Source organism: Condylostylus longicornis, unplaced genomic scaffold, assembly GCF_029603195.1.
Source record: "Condylostylus longicornis isolate FDR11 unplaced genomic scaffold, ASM2960319v2 ptg000038l, whole genome shotgun sequence".
Classification (NCBI taxonomy): Eukaryota; Metazoa; Arthropoda; class Insecta; order Diptera; family Dolichopodidae; genus Condylostylus; species Condylostylus longicornis.
In genome coordinates this window covers 13,534,771-13,551,889 of record NW_026578007.1, presented here as the reverse complement: position 1 = coordinate 13,551,889, position 17,119 = coordinate 13,534,771, and the positions used below count along the sequence as shown (strand labels likewise).

At 21.3% G+C, this 17,119-nt stretch overlaps 3 protein-coding genes and 1 long non-coding RNA gene across 5 annotated transcripts; 3 read left to right on the top strand and 1 right to left on the bottom strand.

Annotated features, from left to right (window-relative positions):
- The first annotated feature begins 820 nt into the window (after positions 1-820).
- Positions 821-5,189, top strand: LOC129609121 (coronin-2B-like). Its single transcript, XM_055521001.1, is given in 10 exon segments — positions 821-953; positions 2,494-2,568; positions 2,654-2,839; positions 2,901-3,017; positions 3,105-3,254; positions 3,318-3,485; positions 3,552-3,755; positions 3,818-4,405; positions 4,471-4,635; positions 4,828-5,189. Coding segments are annotated over 9 exon segments (1,716 nt in total). The 5' UTR covers positions 821-953; positions 2,494-2,553; the 3' UTR covers positions 4,951-5,189.
- A 2,825-nt stretch (positions 5,190-8,014) lies between these two features.
- LOC129609132 (U-scoloptoxin(05)-Sm1a) lies at positions 8,015-9,767 on the bottom strand. 2 transcript variants are annotated; one of them, XM_055521022.1, is made up of 3 exons: positions 9,491-9,767; positions 9,167-9,328; positions 8,015-8,378 (listed from the first exon to the last, which is right to left on the bottom strand). In XM_055521022.1, exons 1-3 carry the CDS (start codon positions 9,540-9,542, stop codon positions 8,167-8,169), a joined length of 426 nt encoding a protein of 141 aa, XP_055376997.1. In that variant the 5' UTR covers positions 9,543-9,767; the 3' UTR covers positions 8,015-8,166. The 2 variants fall into 2 exon arrangements, with proteins under 2 accessions (XP_055376997.1, XP_055376998.1); XM_055521023.1 differs by lacking the exon at positions 9,167-9,328 and adding an exon at positions 8,780-8,929.
- A 1,181-nt stretch (positions 9,768-10,948) lies between these two features.
- Positions 10,949-12,558, top strand: LOC129608945 (RNA 3'-terminal phosphate cyclase). The gene is made up of 6 exons (XM_055520752.1): positions 10,949-10,993; positions 11,070-11,314; positions 11,389-11,574; positions 11,644-11,901; positions 11,982-12,240; positions 12,329-12,558. Exons 1-6 carry the CDS (start codon positions 10,949-10,951, stop codon positions 12,410-12,412), a joined length of 1,077 nt encoding a protein of 358 aa, XP_055376727.1. The 3' UTR covers positions 12,413-12,558.
- A 185-nt stretch (positions 12,559-12,743) lies between these two features.
- LOC129609294 (uncharacterized) lies at positions 12,744-13,845 on the top strand. The gene is made up of 2 exons (XR_008696941.1): positions 12,744-12,909; positions 13,150-13,845. It is a non-coding gene; the product is annotated as an uncharacterized LOC129609294 (long non-coding RNA).
- Positions 13,846-17,119: the final 3,274 nt, after the last annotated feature.

The following is a 17,119-nucleotide window of genomic DNA, read 5'->3' as shown; positions in this document are numbered from 1 at the left end:
TAATTGGCAACAATAAAAACTTTTCGTTATCAATTTCTAAACGTACCCAAAATAGTGTAACCGTTTCGTAAAACAAAATTTCAAACGATAACACTTCGTTGGAAAAAATATTTTTATTTTTCTTTCTTTTAAACATTATAAGATAATTAATAGATGGACTTTGAAAAAAAATGTAAATTCTGTGTTATTATTAAAATAATTAATTAAGTCCAATATTGAATTATATAAAAATAAATAAAAATGTATATGACATGCTGTGTATAATGACATTACCTTTCATCTATAGAAAATTTAATTCAAACAACCATCATGAACAGTTGTCAAAAAATGACAATTGAGAAACACTCTAAAATACAACTTAAAAACAAAAAATACATATTTCAAATTATTTTCTTGAATAATAGAAAATTCCGTAATAGAATTGAGAAGGAAGAGTTTCTGATTAAAAACTAAAAAATGTAAACTCCATTATAGCTAATTTAAATATTAAAATTTTTCTAATATTTTAAATAGTTTTAAAACTGACTATATTTCAGTATATAATGTCAACATTCAACATTAAATATGCAGTAGAAATTTAGCTAAATAACTTTAAACGGCAACACATTAAATAAATAGTAAAGCAAGCCGTCATTAATAATCAAACAAAACTTTCTTATTTTAATCGGATCGTGTTTTTCTCTTTTAAATATATTTTATTAAATTATTTTCAATTTAAAAATCAAAATTATATAAAAAAAATTAAGTTTTTAAAATATAAAAAGCTACGAAATTATTTTTTGTTTACAAAAATTTTTGTGAAATCAAATTAATTCAGAGGATTAATTTCTTGTAATATGCCCGAGGATATTCTAAAGGATACGTTTATTAAAAAGGAGCAAGGACACGATTTAAAGATCTCTTTAATTTCTAGTGTTATTGATTCAAATTCTTGTGTTAAACCAGAGAAAAAGGTATTTTTTTTTAAATTTTTAAAAATTCAAATTTAGATTTAGTATTGAAAAGGAGTTTAGATAATGAAAAATGCTGCGTTATAAATTTTCTTAAAAATTTTTTTATATATAGAATGTAGATTGTACGCAGGAAGACATAAAATTTTTTATTGCCTACAAAATGATGTCACCCTATCAAAAATTCAATATTCTAATTAACTTAAAACAAAATCTATTGATTGACATACATAATATATGGGAAGAAAACACGAAGTATAAAGAAAATTCCAGCTATTTTGCATATCAACCCCCAAACACGAACCTTCTTTCAAAATTCATACAATATAAAAATAATAATTCATATTTATGATGCTACAAGTATAGAGATAGAGAACCTGTTGATGTTTTGTTTTTGTGGAAAATTTTCCTTAGGTTTGTCAATTATGTTTTAGCTCAAATATCAACTGTATAATAAAAGAGGGAAAACAAAATTACAAAAGAAAAACTGATAAAATTGTGAACATTTATGAAAGCATACTCTTAAAATATTTTTATTAATTTATTAAAGAAGTAAAATGGATTTGAATAATCTACTCAATTAAAAATATACGAGAAAATTTTTGTTTTAAATTAATTGAATGGGTTCTAATACTGCTTGTGGAATTTACCATAGACAGGGTAAACATTAAATTTTTACAAATGTGGAGTATTTCCAATTATGTGTATACTATTAAATAGTAGGTACTGAACACAATAATGCAAAAAAAAACCGGAACAAGATGTGCTCGAGTCAATGTTTCTATTATTATTTTTTTATTATTACAATTGCAATTCATTTTTTAATATTGCATGGCTATACAATATTAATAATGTATGGCTATTAGTGTAATAGCTTTCTTGTTTATTGTTTAGTTTTTCAAAGTTAATTGAAAAATATTTAAATATTCTAAATCATGATTATTTTCTCATATCTACATTTCTATATAGCCAGACGTACTTATATATCTGTATAATATATTGTACGCTTAGCGATAGTAAAACACAAATACATTGCACATTTCAGATATTGTTTCAGTATATTGAAGAACTCAATAAAAGCATATAGGCACGTATCTATTTAGATATACATACATATATGCATGTAGTTTATATTTTTTTAATTGAAGATAGAAATTATTATCTCGCATTTTATTCAATTTATTACTGATTTTTTCAAAGTTTAATGATGTCATTTTGTCAAAGTTCTTCCCATTAGCAAATACCCAAGGAAATTCTAAACAAAAAGAATATATTCAAATAACTTAATTTTAAATTTTTATAATTTTTTTTATTAAAATTTTTAAAACTTTCAAATTATTCGGAAACTTAACATTTAAGTTAAGGTTCGTAAAAATAAATTACAATATCAAAAATTTTATACGGGATCAAATAATTAAATTATCATTATTAATAGCATTTTTTGTTATCAAACTTTTTTAAAGTTTATATATATTAAAAATATATTTTTTTAATGTGTTTTCTTATTATTTTTTAATTTATATTTTTATTTTTTGTTTTATAGTAAATAGTATTTTTCTTTTATAAGTTTATTTCTGAAAATTTATTTACAAAAGTTTTGAAAATGACAAACAACAAGGTAAAGATTTTAAAAGAATAATTCTCATTTTAATAAAAATAGTTAATATTTAATTTTTAAACAATGTCTTTTATCAAAATTGTAGCTTTGGTTCCGTGGTGTAAGACCATCAAAATTTCGACATGTGTACGGATTACCATCAAGAAAAGAATCATGTTATACAGATGTAAATGTTGTAAGAAATACGAATGATGGACATGTTTGCGCAGCAAATCCAAAATTTTTAGCATTAGCTGTTGATTCCACATTTGCGATTATATCCGCGAGCCAAGTATAAAACCCATTTATTATAACCTATAAAAATTTTAATGTCGTATGTTTTTTTTTTGTAGACTGGACGAATAGATTTCCAATCATGCAAAATAATTGGGCATTTTGGACAAATTACAGATCTCAAATGGAATCCCTTTAATGATAACATTATTGCATCTGCTGCAGATGATTGTACCGTGAGTTAGTTTTGTTGAAAAAAGATTTAAAAAAAATATATTTAAAGTAAATGAGGATTTAATCATTTAGTATTGTAATTTCTTTAGATTAAAATTTGGGAAATTCCTGAAAATGGTCTTACATCAAACATGGATGAATTCAAAATTGAACTACTTGGTCATAAAAGGAAAGTACTTCAAATTGAGTGGCATCCAACAGCCGATGACATTTTATTTTCTATTGGTTTCGATAATTTGGTAAATATATATTTTTTTTTGCATTATTATTTTATATATTAAGCTAATTGTTTTATTTGAAAGGTTTTAATTTGGGATTTAACAAAGCCAAATGAAATTCTTAGCACAATTAACTGCCACACTGATACAATTTATTCTCTGGCTATTAATCGTGATGGATCTTATATAGCCACAACATCCAAAGACAAAAAACTACGCATTATAGAACCAAGAAGTGCTATAGTAGTATCTGTAAGCAAATGTTTTTTTAATATATATTTTCCTGTTTAATTTTTTAAACATTCTTTTATTGAGCAGGAAGGTATTTGTCATGCTAGTACTAAATGTACCAAAGTTGTATTTCTGGATTATGGAAAAGTGTTGACAACCGGTTTTTCTCGTCATTCTGATAGACAATATGCTTTATGGGATCAACATGACTTAAAAACTCCATTAGTTCAAGAAGTTGTGGATAGTTCCTCAGGTGTTATCACCCCATATTATGATTACGATACCAAAATGGTATAAATGTTATATTAATTAAAATTAGACTAAAAATTAGACATAATCATATAAAATTTTAGCTATATTTAGCTGGAAAAGGTGATGGTAACATAAGGTACTATGAAATTGTTGATGAACCACCATATATTTATTATTTGAATCAATTTTTATCTGGTCAACCACAAAAAGCTTTAGGTGTATTACCTAAACGAGGACTAAATGTTCAACAATGTGAAATATTTCGCTTTTATAAAATATATGCATCTGGTAATATTTGTGAACCGATATCAATGATTGTTCCAAGAAAATCTGCAGGATTTCAAAGTGATTTGTATCCAGATACAGCGGCAATGAAACCAGCTACAACAGCAGCTGAATGGTTGTCTGGCCGAAATATTCAGCCAATAACGATGTCCTTAGCTTTCGGTAAGGTTTCAATGCGTACCTCAAATCCATTAAATCAAATAAATGTTTTGTTTTTGTATTAAAAATTTTTAGAGCAAAATCATCAAGATAACAGTATTGTAACAAATGGCAACGATGAAAAAAATTATAAAAAAAATATTGATAAATATGAAATTGAAAAAATGTCGGCAAAGAAAGTTGATAATAATTCGAAAAAATTTGCATTTTTATCTCGTGAAACGGTTCCAGATTACCGTCCGAACGTAAGAATAATAAAATTTAGTAGTTTAACAAAAAATATTCAATTCAATTCTTTTTTTGTTTTCAGTTTGATAAAAGTTTTAAAACTTCAACAAATGAAAGCACAAAATTTAACAAATTACAAGCTGCATTTACTCATCAAACTATGAAGGAGATTTCAAATTATCAAAATACTTTGATAAGTTCTAAAGATTCTTACGAAAATATACCTTTAAATTTAACTGAAAAAGAGGTAAGAAAATGTATTTTTCGTAAATGATTTGTGATTTGAATTTTTATAGTTTTAATAAATTAATTATTAAATACATTTAAACAGCAAAAGGAAACATATTTTCATATATTCAATTTGTTATGAATGCAAATTTTCAAATTAATAACTCAGATCAACTAATATATTCAATTTATATTTTTATTATAATTTTAGTTACGTAAAGCTTATGGATGTCAAGCAGAAGAGATTAAAAATCTTAAAAACCAATTAATGTGTTCCGAAAAACGTGTTCAAGAATTGGAACTGGAAATAAAACGTTTAACTGCTTCCAAATGAATGAAAAAAAAAGAAGTTTTTTTTTTCTTTTAAATTAAATGAACCATAGTTTAAAAATAATAGAGAAATTTTTGTTTTATAAAATTTTCTTTTTGCTATAAAAGAACGCTAATCATTATCATGGTGTCAACAGAACGAATTTTTATTTTTTTTTTTTTAAATAGTTTAGAAAACAAAATTTTAAAAATGATATAAAAATTGTGATGTATTTTTATACAAAAATAATAATTTTTTATTAGGAAAAAACCATGTAATAATCATTTTTTTTTGATTATATATATATATACATATATATTTTTTGGATTTAGTTCAAATTTTCATACAATTGAAATTATTGAAAATGAAATTAAATTGAAAATAATATCAAATTTTTCTTACTTTTATTATAATAATTTTTTTTTAAGTAAAAAAGTATTCAATTTTAAACGAATATGGTGCATTTAACATTTTAAACATAAGTGTTTTTTCGTAACTCACTGTTTTTTAAGAATGTTCTTTTGAAAAGAACCAACATGTTTTTTTTATAATTCTTTTTTTATTATTAATGGTTGACTTCATATATTTTATAATCATTCTATATTAGTTTTTTTTTTTTATATAATGAGATTCTGTTTATTTTTGATAAGTAACTATTTTTTTTAAACAATATTGTTTTTATTCCTTTTCTTGAAATTATTACAGGTTTTCTAAATATTTGCGAATAAAAAAATTTTTACAATTAGATTTTAAGAATAATAATGAAAAAATATACATCTACAATAATATTATAATTAACATAAATAAAACATGTATGCTTATATTATGTACATGTGCTAAATTATTAGATTGTATTTCAAAGTGAATTAAAAACGTATAAAAAAATTTTATATGTAAAATTATAAAAAAAAAATTTTTCTAAATCAAAATTTAGAAAGCTTAATTAAATAGCAAAAAAAATTTTATAAGAATTTTTCAAAAAAAAAATTGCTTTCGCATTTTATATTACAAAAATATTTTTTTCTCTTTGAAAATCTCTTTTAAAAATCTTAAAAGTTGTAATTTTTAAAATTTTAAATTTTTACATTCTTCTTTATAGTTTTTATTCTATGCCTGCCGGATAAAAATTAATTTATAAATACTAATTTTAAAAAATCATGATATACAAAAATATTTACAATTTAAAAAATAATTAAAATTTAAAATCAAATTTAATTTTAACAAAAAAAAAAGTAAATTTTTTAAATATTATATAAATTTAAAATTCTTATAATGAGTGTTATTGACGGTTTCAAAAACAAAAGTGAAATTTACCTAATTTTGTTGATTAATAACTATTTTTAAATATCTGATTTCATACAAAAAATAATTAAGATTATCTGAAATATTTAAAATCAATTATATATTTTTTGTTTCCTGGGCAGAGTATTAAAAATTAATTCATAATCTAATTAATTAATAAAATAAAATAAATTTATTTTAATTGAATACATCATATTTTAAATTAATTACTTAAGATTGCTAGTTATTTAGTATTGTCTTTTTAAATTTAAGAAATTTACTCATTTTACATTATTCAACAGTTTGTTAAATATCAAAAAAAATCTTAATATAATTTTCTCCCAATAAATTCTATATAGTATCTATTTAAATATAATTTATTAGAAAAAAAATAACACAAAAATAAAACCAAAAAAAAAAAACAAAACATAATCAAGTGAAAAATTCAAATTAAAAATTTGTAATTACATACATATAATAAAATATTCATACTTAAATAATTTTAAATTCAATCATTAAAAATATTAGAGCCAATATTGTAAATGTCTAAATAAAAAAAACTCATATCCAACTCTGATTAAAATTCATTTTTCAAAAATATAAAATTTATAAATAAAACAAAATGTAATAAAGAATTTTCAAATAAAAAAAATAATGTCACAAATTTAGCTTAAAATAAAAACACTTAATATTTTGCTCAAATTCAAATAGTATTTTGAAGAAAAGAAATGTATTTAATTAACGCAATTTTAGTTCAAAATTATAATAGAGAAAAAAAACACAAAACAAAACAAATAATTATTTCAGTATTTATTTATAAAACATTTACATAATATAGTAGTATATTATATTAAAAAAAAAAAAAACAAAATTAGTAATAATTAAGTTAACGTAAAGCTTTTTGTACGAAGATAATATGGTAAAAAAGAAAAGAAAAATGAATGAAATTTATGTATTTTGAGAATTTATTTTCATACGAATTTATTATTTAATAATTATAATTGTAGTTCCATGGCATTTTGATGTTATTGTGAAATAAATTTAATATTTTTAATTAAGTCAATAAATAAATAAAGCTTTTCGCTTAATATTTTTTGTATTCTTTATTAATAACTCAAAATATTTAAAAAAAAAAAAGATGTTATTTTTTAAAGATAACAAATTATATTAAAAGGATTAAATATTTAAAAATTATTACTGATATTTTTTCTACCAATAATCAAGTAAGTTTGAATTATTTTTCAAATTTTATGCATTGAAATAGAATTAATGGAGTTATAAAAAACATTTAACAAGTTTAATAATCTAGTTAATTATTTAACTATGTAGGTATTGAACAGCTAAAACACAGTACGTATTTATTTAAAAAATGTCTAAATAAATAAACTATTAAGTTAACACTGGGGATGATGATAACTGGCGTACTTACATATCCTAGTTTTGGAATTATAGTGACTATAAAAATAAACAACTCTAATTCATACGATGAATTATATTTTATATCTTAACGAAAATTTTTATATTCCAAAAAAATTTATTGGAACATTACTTATTACATGACCCTCTTGTACTATCTTTACTAATATATGATCAAAATATTAATCCAATTATATATGCATTCATTTCTCTTAATCTAATATTTTACTAATTTCGAATGAATAAGAATAAAAATTGTGTCGTACTTCATATTTGGGAAAAATATAAAATTTATAATATAAATTTTATTAATTTCGTAATCAAAATTAAATAAAAATAAACAAAAATTTTTTTCTAAAATTTTTATTAAAAAATTTAAAATGTTGTACATTAATTTTACAATTTTAATTCGATTACACAAAAAATGGACGGTATTTTAAGCGTTTTACATTTTCAAATTTGTAAATTGTCTCTTTCTTGTTTGTTTTATAAGGAATGACTATTTTTTTTATTTTTCAAATTATAATTGCTTAAATAAATATTTTACTTAATAATAAATTTCATACAAATAGTTAAAATTGTCAAAAATCCAATAGTCTTTAATTGCGGTTGTATAGATATTGTGTTGTTACATCCATCAGTACTACATGTAAATATACAAGATCGATATTCCATAGTATCTCCTCGTTGTTTAACATAATCACAATAATTGCCTAAATCTTTAGAAGAACAGTATCGTTTAGCTCCAATTCCACCTAATTTTTTTTTTTTACCAAAAAAATTTTAACAAAAAAATATCTAAATATTAATTTATATTGTGACATGAATATATAGTAGCAATTGTGTTAAGAGTGTTTTGTTAACTTCAAACAGTGCATATTCGATCTACAAGGAAATTCTAAAGTTTAGGATAGATAGAATTTAAAACGACAAGCACAGAAGGCTTATTATAAATGAAATAAAGGATTTTTTTTTGCTACTGCTAGATCATAAACTTTTTGTTTTCTATCAAAAAAAAAAAAACTCGACAAGCAAAACAAGAACAAGTATTTTTAATAAAGCAATACTTTTAAATTTCTTTTTTGGAAAATATTATTGTATCAAAATGTTAAAAAAACCAGGAAGAAAAATATAAATATGGATTTCTTATATTAACCATTTAAAGCTGTAGATTTGATACAATATTGAGCTTCAATTACATGATCACATGGTTCTGGTTTTAAAGGTGAATCGGGCATATTTATTATTAAATCAGAACAACTCATTGTTTCTGCTGACGAACATTGATAACAATAGATGGAATTAACTAAAAATTTAATTGAAATATTGGTTAAGGACAAGTGTTAATTTGTTAAAAGATTACATAAATAAAATTAGTAAGAAATCAAGGTAAATTATTATAAAATTGTAAGTATGATAACCATTTTGATGTTTTTGTTAAAAAATATGGTATTTATGAAAATATTAATATTATGATAGATTGTTAAATTATGTAGTTGCCATTCCCATTTTCGGTCAGTGTGTTTTTTTTTTGTGACAATACCTTCAAAACGTCCAATATGCTTAATACAGTACTGTGCTCCATGAACTGCAGAACAGTCTTGAGGTTGTATATCAGGATGATCAAATCTTTCAAACCACTCACCACATTGGAATGGAGTTGTTGAATCAGTTGTATTACATATATAACATCTTATTGAGTAAGCTAAATGCATATTTTAAAATTTTGTATTTTATAAAAAACAAACAATATGTTCAGTGGGTGCATATGTAGGTAGAATTTCTTCTTTTTCTCTCGAATAAATTTTACTCCATTGATTTATTTGAAAATAATTAAGGTAAACATTTAAATGTTGTATAATCTTACCTGATTTAGTTAAAATGCATAAAAATAATGGTAATAATAAAATTGTCTTCATTCTGAGCAATAGTGTATAAAAATACTAGGGCGTGACCTGAAATCGAATTATTCTTTTCTAATTATCGGGAAGAGCTTATTAAAAAAAAATTATTGTATTTGGAAATTATATATTTCTTTGGCTTTTAATAAATTTAATTTTCTGTTATGAATTTAATATTATAGAAATTTGTAAACAAAACATTTATGGTGTTGTATTATTTTTGTATAAAATATGTAAAGTACTAAATAGTGACTCTTATTATGACAACTAAAATTTTTATATGACATTTAAAAGAAACCATAAAATTTAACCCATGTAGCAAAAACTTTTGTTAATGTGTTAAAAAGCGTTTCCTCTCACTGTCAGGTTAGAACAAGATAATTTTTACTTTACAATGTAATCTGCTTATGATTACATACAGTTAAATTAAAAATTTTGATTAGTTAAAAATTAGGGCCGAATGTCCGGATATAATATGTATTATAAAAAAATACATTACAAATATTATTTTTATTTATTTATTTTTTCTCCGTTTTTCTAATGGATATTTCACCTTTCCAATAGGATTATTAATTTTTTTCAATTGGATTTTTGCAGTTTTTCTCAAATTATTGATTGAACGTCTCACTTCCAAAACAAAGTAAATAAATTTTGAATACATTTAAAACAAAAAATGAGATACGCAATACCGAATAATTCTTCTCACTGGAAAATTGGCAAGTAAAATAGCAAGATAGACGATCAGGTCCTAAAAATTTCAGACCGCTAGTAAAATTTTTGTATGGGTTGCAATTTTGCTTGGTATACTGAATGTCTTAATATTTTTTGACTACATTGTCACTTGGTCGAAATTGTATAATAAAAACTCATGAAAAAAAAGTAGCTTATCAAACAATGTAGAAAGCGTTGTCTCATAATTAAAATACGTTCTACTACTCCAATTTTTTTTGAATTTAATATTAAATTTTTGAGACATTTGAAAAGTCTTAATTTCTTATTCAAAGAAGTTTGAAAAGTCTTAATTTTAAATTCAAAAATTACATTTTCTCGATTTCTCGAAATTCCTTAAACGACAATATAATATGAGAAATTGTGACATTGCATCGGGTTAAAGTATTTTTATTCGACATTTACTATGTCAAGCCGGTAACATGCTTATGTAAACGGCTGGTTATTTAATTTCAAGTATTCATAAATTGTTTTGTAAATATTGTTGCAAAACTTTTCAGCAACATTCAATATGCTACATTTAAGCTACCGAAACTTATGCTACTCAAAAACGTCAACCCGGCTTTTGACAATTTGAATTTTAATTTTTTATATCAAGCAGTAATCTATATAAACACAACATTTATAATAATTTCGTTAGAAAGGAAGTTTTGATTTTGAATTTGGAAACTAAAATATTAGGCATACTCAAAACTATGTCTAATCAGTATTTTAAAATTGACGGAAGTGTCCTTGAAGGAGTAAGTATAATATGATTATTAAAATTATAGTTTAGGAACAGATGTTAATTCTTATTTTTAATATGGTGCAATTTAGGGTGGTCAAATTTTGAGAAATGCATTAAGTTTGAGCTGTTTGTTAAAGATTCCAGTCCATATATTTAATATACGTGCTTCACGTCCAAAACCAGGACTAGCTGCTCAACACTTAAAAGGTGTTCAGTTATTAAAAGAGATAAGTAATGCTCGTGTACAAGGAGATCATTTAGGTTCGACAGAGCTTCACTTTCATCCCCAACATATTAAAAATGGAATTTTTTATGGTGATACTCAAACAGCTGGGTATATTTGATTTTAACATTTAAAATAATAAATAATATTTTCATACATATTTTCAACAAAACTTAAATTTCTAGGAGTATTGCATTATTGATTCAAGTGGCCCTTCCAGTTCTATTATTTGCTAATGGTGAATCAACGTTAGACTTAAAAGGCGGAACTAATGCAGCTATGGCACCACAAATTGATTACATAACAGAAATATTTCGTGCCAATTTAGAAAAATTTCATGCAACATTTGATTTCGATCTTTTGAAAAGAGGGTTAGATACTTTATAAATAAACAAAGGAAATAATGTTCTATTCAACTTGTAAATGATCTACAATTACAGATATTTCCCAAAAGGTGGTGGACATTGTAGAATAATTATAAAACCTGTAAGACATTTAATACCTTGTTCAATTACTGATTTTGGACAAATCGATAAGTTGTTTGGATGGAGTTTTGTTTCTGGTGTTTTACCAGTTAAAGTTGCTAATGAGATGGCAGATGGAGCTAAACGAATATTTTCAAATTATTCACAATCAATAAATGTAGAAGCTTATAAAGAAGATCCAAAGATTGCAGATGGTAATTGCTCGGGGATTGTGTAAGTCCAGAATCTTATTGAGATAACTTAATATTGTAAATGTTTAAATGTATGTATCGAAAATTCCTATTTTTTCAAAGACTCGGATGCGAAACAACTACAAATTGTGTAGTAGGAGGATCTGCACTAGGAAATAGAAAAGAAAAACCATTTGATACGGGACGAAATGCTGCTGCTGAAATAGAACAATGTTTAAAATTAAAGGCTTGTGTTGACTCATTTACTCAAGATCAATTAATTATATTTATGGCCCTTGCCAATGGTGTAAGTCGAATAAAAACGTTACCTATTACTTTACACACTAAAACAGCCATTCATATTGCCGAGTCTTTGGCTAAGGTAACTATAATTGCTATTGATAAGTTTTGTTATGTCTACATTCTTAAATCTTATATCTTAAATTATATAAAATATTCTTAATTTGAAGGTAAAATTTCAAGTAAATGAAAATAATGATGGAACATGCACAATCGAGTGTTCAGGAATTGGACTTAAAAATTCTACAATTTAAAAATTTTGAAGAAAAGTAATTATACCAAAAATAGATATTTCAATCTAAATCTTGACGTTATTAACAACGTATTAAATTATTTTTGTGTCTTATGAATAAATTTCTTGTTTTTATAATTTCTATTTAAGAAACTAATAAACTTAAACATTAAATATTATGGTCTTATTAAATCTCTGAAATTATTAAATGCAGCAAAAAACGGACTGATATAACTAATTTTTGTGAATAATTGATGAAGAATGCTTAAAAGTACAATTGTTTAGTCAGTTTGAAAAGAAATATTTATAATACAAAATTTTCAATTGGATTCAATGATTTGCGTTCCCGAATACATAAAATTTTGAACAATCACTTCCAGTGATCCATCTAACAAAATATGAATGTTTATTCAAAATAAAAAATTTACAAATATTATTGTTGTGATTGAAAGAAGAATTTCTTCTAGAATTTCTCTAGAATGGAACAATAATAAGAAAAGCAATCAACAACAGATAAAGGTAAATAGTTTTTAACTAGTTTAAAATACTACAAATGAAATTTCATTTCAAGAAACTTTAATTGTAATACAGCATTTATCAAATTTTTAAAGAAAATTTAAACTTTCTATGTATTTTTAAAAAGAAATTATGTAATGAATCCAATTGTTCCAAAGTGTTGTTTATGCAATAAATACAACTAAATTGATTACTTTTAAATTTCAAATTATTAATTGAAATATGGTAAACAAATATTTTTAGGAACATCATGAATTATTAATTAGTTTTGATCAACTTATTACACTATATCAACACCAATTGGTGGAGATTCATTAGAAGAACAGTAAAATATTCAAGAATAAGAAGAAAAGTAAATATTCAAGAATTATCAAATAAAATTACAAAAACCATCTAAAAACTGTTGTACAATTCGAGGAATTCTGAAATAGTTTAGGAAATTTTAAATAAAACAGAATTTAAATAATAGAATACCAGTTTTGAAAAATCTGCTGAATATATTAAAAATAAAACTATGTGTGCAAGTAGTTTATTTTGTGATATAAATGATTTTAGATTTGTACAATGGGGGCAACAGTGCAACGCGACCACGTATAAGGATTTATTTTGCGCCCCCATGCGAGTGCGGGGCATGCCCTAAAACATACGCTCGAGATCCACCCTCCTGATGATATAAGATAGAAGATTATTGTGGAATTATTAGAAGCTATCATGGAAGTTATTCTGCAGTTATTATATATGTCAAGTTAATTAAATATCATTTAATTGGTATGTTTAATATAATTAAAGTATAATTAAATAAAAAAAGAAAATTATAAATTTAATTTACTAAAAACCACTGAAAATGTTTTCGTAATATTTTATTTTTTGTTCAAATGAAACCAAAGTATGTACAATATTCATTTACATTACTAGGATGTACTGAAATATATATATATATAAATAAATTCACAAAACAATATTAAAAATTAAAAACAAAAATACAAAACAAAACTTAAAAACTAAAATTTTTTTTTTTTTTGTTTAATAATAATATATTTGTGATTATTTCGCGTTTTTATAGTACCTATATAAATAGTTAATTTTCGTTTTTCTAAAAGAGATTTTTTTTTTACTAAGAACTTTTTTTTTTTTTTTTCAATTTTTCCTTTTTCATTTTTTTAAATTTAATTTTCATTTTTTTTTATTCATTTTGGCAAATAATGAGCTTAATTTTTTTTTTAAATATAATAATAGTTCACATTTATAAAATATTGAAAATAAAAAATCATAAAAATAATAATTACTTTTTATATATGTATGTTTTTTATTTATTTTTATAATAATAATTGCTTTATATTTTGTATTTAATTAATATTATTATGTATAAATATTAATTGTATATTTTTTTATGTATTATTTGTGTAATATTATATTTATATTATATTTTAAATTAAAGATTGAATATTTTTTTTTTCAATTACTAGGTTTTTTTGCTCTTTTTTTTTTCTTATTTTAAAATTTTTTTGTTTTTATAAATATTAAATATTAATTTTTTTTTTCTTTTTAAATTCTGTCAGACTCACTAATACATAATTTATATAGTAAAATTATTTAATAATAATATTATTAAGTTAAATTCATAGATAATTAAAATTATTATTGATTAAATCTTTTGTTTTTTTTTTTTTGTTCATTGAAACATAATATTATGATTATAAAATAAAAAAAAAGAAAGCATTAATTTAATTATTTAATTTTATTGTAAATATTTGAAAGGAAATTTTTTTTTTTTTTGAAAAAATAAGATCAAATAAAAATAAGATATTATAAAATTTATAATATCTTATTTTTATTTAATTTATAGCAATTTTGTTTTTAAAATAAATAAAATTTTATATTTATGAATTAATTATTTAAAAGTTTCTATATTAAAAATTTTTAATGTAGTTTGTTTTGGTTTTTTGTTATACAAAATTAAATGCACAAATTTAATATAAAAAAAATTAAAGACTTAAAAAAAAATTATAAGAACACAATTAACATTGCAGATAAATTCACTGTCATTATATTTTTCTTGTGTAAAATAAAAAATTTGCCAATAAACAAAGTTGAAATTTATTATAAAAAATATGCTTGTTTCAATATTTATTTATTTATTTTTTTTGGATATTTAATTGTTTCAATATAAATGCTATTTATATTTTAAGAAATTAAATCAATTATATTATAAAATGTATTTTTTTAATTTTATTCATTTCTGTTTAAATTATTTATGGTATATTTGATATTTTCGAATATAATCGTGTACATACTAATTTTAAAAGTTAAAATTATTCAATAAAATAATAAAAAAAGGAATTTTTTTTAAAAATTTTGTAACAAAATTTTTCAAGCATATTTTTTTTTTTTTTAATATGACTTTAATGATTTCAATATGATTGGTAAAATTTATTATTCTAATTTCTGAGGAAAATATGTTTAATTTTTTAATTTTTTTCAAATTTTCTAATCTTATTAAATTTTAAATGGCAAATAAACATTGTAATTAATATATTTTAAATAAATTTATTAATAATTAATTAAACAATTAATATTAATATCTGAAAAAAGAAATGAAACAAAAATTATAGTCCTTTTTTTTGCCCGAGGAAATAATAATAAAATACAAAACAAATAAAAATTTAAAATATAATTTTCTTTAAAAAGGTTCGATTTCCTTTTTGTATCTATTTATTTTTTTTTTTCTATAGTAATATTATTAGTTCAGATACTTATAATTTTTATTTTAATTATAAGTATATTAATTATTTATTTATAGTTTATAATACGAAGATGCAGAGCCTGCCGCACCTTTTTGTTTTTCTTTTTTTTTGATTTGATTTAATCGTTTGAAAATAAATTTATTTCAATTTTATATGATATAAATATGTATATATGTTATGCATTTTAATTATTTTCTTTAATTCAATGTGGCTTAAATGTATATTATGTAAATGTAATGTAATTATGTTAATGCAATTTTAATGAAATATATATTTATTAGATTGTTTTATAAATAAACATTGTAATCCTCAAACTGACTGAAATAAAAATAATAAAGATTTTTTCCTTCAATATGGAAAAATTTTAAATTATTAAAAAATTTTTTTGAAAATATAGAATGTAGTGTTAAGGAAAGAATATGATTTTATTAATATAATAAAAAAAAAATGAAAGTTTTTTTTTTAGCAAATTTCTTAAAATAGAAAAAATCTTGTAAAAAATTTATATTTGAAGATGTTTTTGCATTTCAATAAAAAGAAAAAAGAATATTAAATTTGGAAATTTATCAATCACTTAATAATTGAATTTTTAATTGAAAAATTAATCAATTAATGATACAATTAATTCTTAATTGAAAAATTTAAAATTTTTTTTTCTTTGTTATGAAGAAAAAATGTATAATTAATTTATTTAATTAAATATTGGAAAATTTTAAAAGAGAAACGATATAAAAAATGGAAAATTTTATGGAGGATACAATGCAATTTTTTGATTAAATTTTTCGGCTTTTTAATTTTTCCTTCAAAAATTTCAATTTATTTAATTAATTTTAATATTTATTTATGATTTATTATGTTTAAAATAAAACTATTACGTTAATTTTTTTGTTACTTAGTTTAGTTTATTTGTTTCTTTGTTTTTTTTTTTTGCTTGCTTGAAATATTTTTGTTTTAATTAATTTTACTAATTATAATTTAAATTCCTTAATTCATGTATGCATTTTTTAATTTTCTTGTTTCAAAATTCAATATTTGAATTTTTTTTTTGTATTTGCTTTAAAGTCATACTTAAATATTTTTTTTTTTTGTAAGATTGTTTACATATTTTGTTTATTACAACATTTTTGTTTTTCTTAAATTTTTTTTTTAGTATTTTTTTGTATTTTCTTTTTTTAATTTAATGCATTTACTTAATATTCTAATACACAAAAAACACATTTATTTCATTTAATTAATGTTTGTTTTCATTTGTTTTAATTTTTACTATTTTTATACGACTACAATTTAATAATTTTTAAGAATAAGATTAATTTTTCTTTTTTTTTTTATTTTTGTATTTTAATTTTAATTTATTTTACTTATATTTATGTTTTAATAATATAATATATATATATGGTATATAAATTATTAATTTTCAATGTTAGTTTTAATCATTTAAAATTAAAAAAAAAATAATGATAGTTAATGTT

Coding starts and splice junctions, on each gene's coding strand:
- LOC129608945 (XM_055520752.1), top strand. CDS start 10,949: ATGTCTAATCAGTATTTTAAAATTGACGGAAGTGTCCTTGAAGGA. Junction 11,315..11,388: donor GGTGATACTCAAACAGCTGG/GTATATTTGATT, acceptor TTAAATTTCTAG/GAGTATTGCATTATTGATTC. Junction 12,241..12,328: donor TTGCCGAGTCTTTGGCTAAG/GTAACTATAATT, acceptor CTTAATTTGAAG/GTAAAATTTCAAGTAAATGA.
- LOC129609132 (XM_055521022.1), bottom strand. CDS start 9,542: ATGAAGACAATTTTATTATTACCATTATTTTTATGCATTTTAACTAAA. Junction 9,329..9,490: donor ATGCATTTTAACTAAATCAG/GTAAGATTATAC, acceptor ATATGCATTTAG/CTTACTCAATAAGATGTTAT. Junction 8,379..9,166: donor GCATATTGGACGTTTTGAAG/GTATTGTCACAA, acceptor AAAAAAAATTAG/GTGGAATTGGAGCTAAACGA.